Consider the following 1,217-nt stretch of genomic DNA (forward strand, 5'->3'; position numbering starts at 1 on the left):
GCTGAGCTGCCGCTCCAGGGACTCCTTGGTGCCGCGCACCGACTCGAGCTCGATGCTCTTGGACTGCAGCTGGCGCCGGTACTCGGCAATCTCTTCCTTGGCGGAGCGGATGGCCTCCTTGTTCTGCTCGGCCGCCTCGGTGAGCTTGGCGTAGCGGCACTTGAACCACTCTTCCGCCTGGTGCATGTTCTGGTCGGAGTGGCACTCGAGCTGGGAGCGGATTTCCTTCAGCGCCGACGAGATGTCTGTCTTCAGGTAGTCTTTGCGCTCCACGGTGATGTGTGACGCCTGGATCTGGGCCAGCAGGTCGGCCACTTCTTCCTCGTGATTGCTCCGCAGGAAGGCCACCTCGTCCTGCAGCGACTGCACCTTCTTGTCCAGCTCCACCTTCACCAGCGACGCCTCCTCGATGTCTTTGCGCAGCGCGCGGATGGCCGCCTCGGTGTCGTCGCGCAGCCGCGCTTCCTCCTCGAAGCGCTCCTTGAGCCGGTGGATGTCTTCCTCCAGGTGGTCCGAGTCCAGCTGCACCTGAGCCTTCTCGTGATTCACCATCTCGAGTGTGGCTCGCAGCTCACGGATCTCCTGGTCGTAGGCGTCGCCCAGCTGGGCGTGCGAAGCCTGCTTCTGCCGCAGCGCCTGGATCTCCGCCTCGATCTCCTTGTTCTGCTGCTCCAGGTAGTGCACCTTCTCGATGTAGCCCGCGAAGCGGTCGTTCAGCCCCTGCAGCTGCTCCTTCTCGTTGGAGCGGGACAGCTTGTAGTCGCCGCCCGTCGCGGAGACGCCGTTGAGCAGGGACGAGGATTGGCTGAAGTCGAGGCTGCTCTCGGCGGAGCTGAGCATGGCAGAGCTGTAGGTGAGGCGCGGCCCCAGCGCGCTGCGCTTGTAGGAGGAGGACACGGTGCTGGGCGAGCTTCGGGACCATGACTGCGAGCGGAAGCCGCTGGACGGGGAGCCGCTAAGGCGGCTGAAGCCGGAGCGGGTCTCGGTTACCCGCCGGTAGGCGGACGGGTTGCCCAGCGAGTCCAAAGTGTAGCTCATCTTGCAGGCCTCGGGGTGTGTGGCTGTCACCGCGTTCTGCCGGCCGCGTCGCAGCCCATTTATAGCCACGGCAGCGGGTCACAGCCCAGCAGTGATTCAGCGCCGGCTCCGGGCTCCACGTGGGCCCGTGCCGCATCGGACCCCGGACTGCCGCTTTGGCCCTGTCCTCTCCCCCCAGT

The 1,217-nt window shown here is 65.7% G+C and overlaps 1 protein-coding gene across 1 annotated transcript in view; it reads right to left on the reverse strand.

The window, feature by feature from the left end:
* Positions 1–1,121, reverse strand: part of LOC102754819 (neurofilament medium polypeptide) — a 1,367-nt gene extending 246 nt beyond the window's left edge. The window contains exon 1 of the mRNA XM_015565724.1: positions 3–1,121. Within this exon, the coding sequence (XP_015421210.1) occupies positions 3–1,038 (1,036 nt within the window). The 5' untranslated portion in view covers positions 1,039–1,121. The remainder of the gene's footprint in view (positions 1–2) is intronic.
* Positions 1,122–1,217: the final 96 nt, after the last annotated feature.

This window comes from Myotis davidii, unplaced genomic scaffold (assembly GCF_000327345.1).
Source record: "Myotis davidii unplaced genomic scaffold, ASM32734v1 scaffold502, whole genome shotgun sequence".
NCBI lineage: Eukaryota > Metazoa > Chordata > Mammalia > Chiroptera > Vespertilionidae > Myotis > Myotis davidii.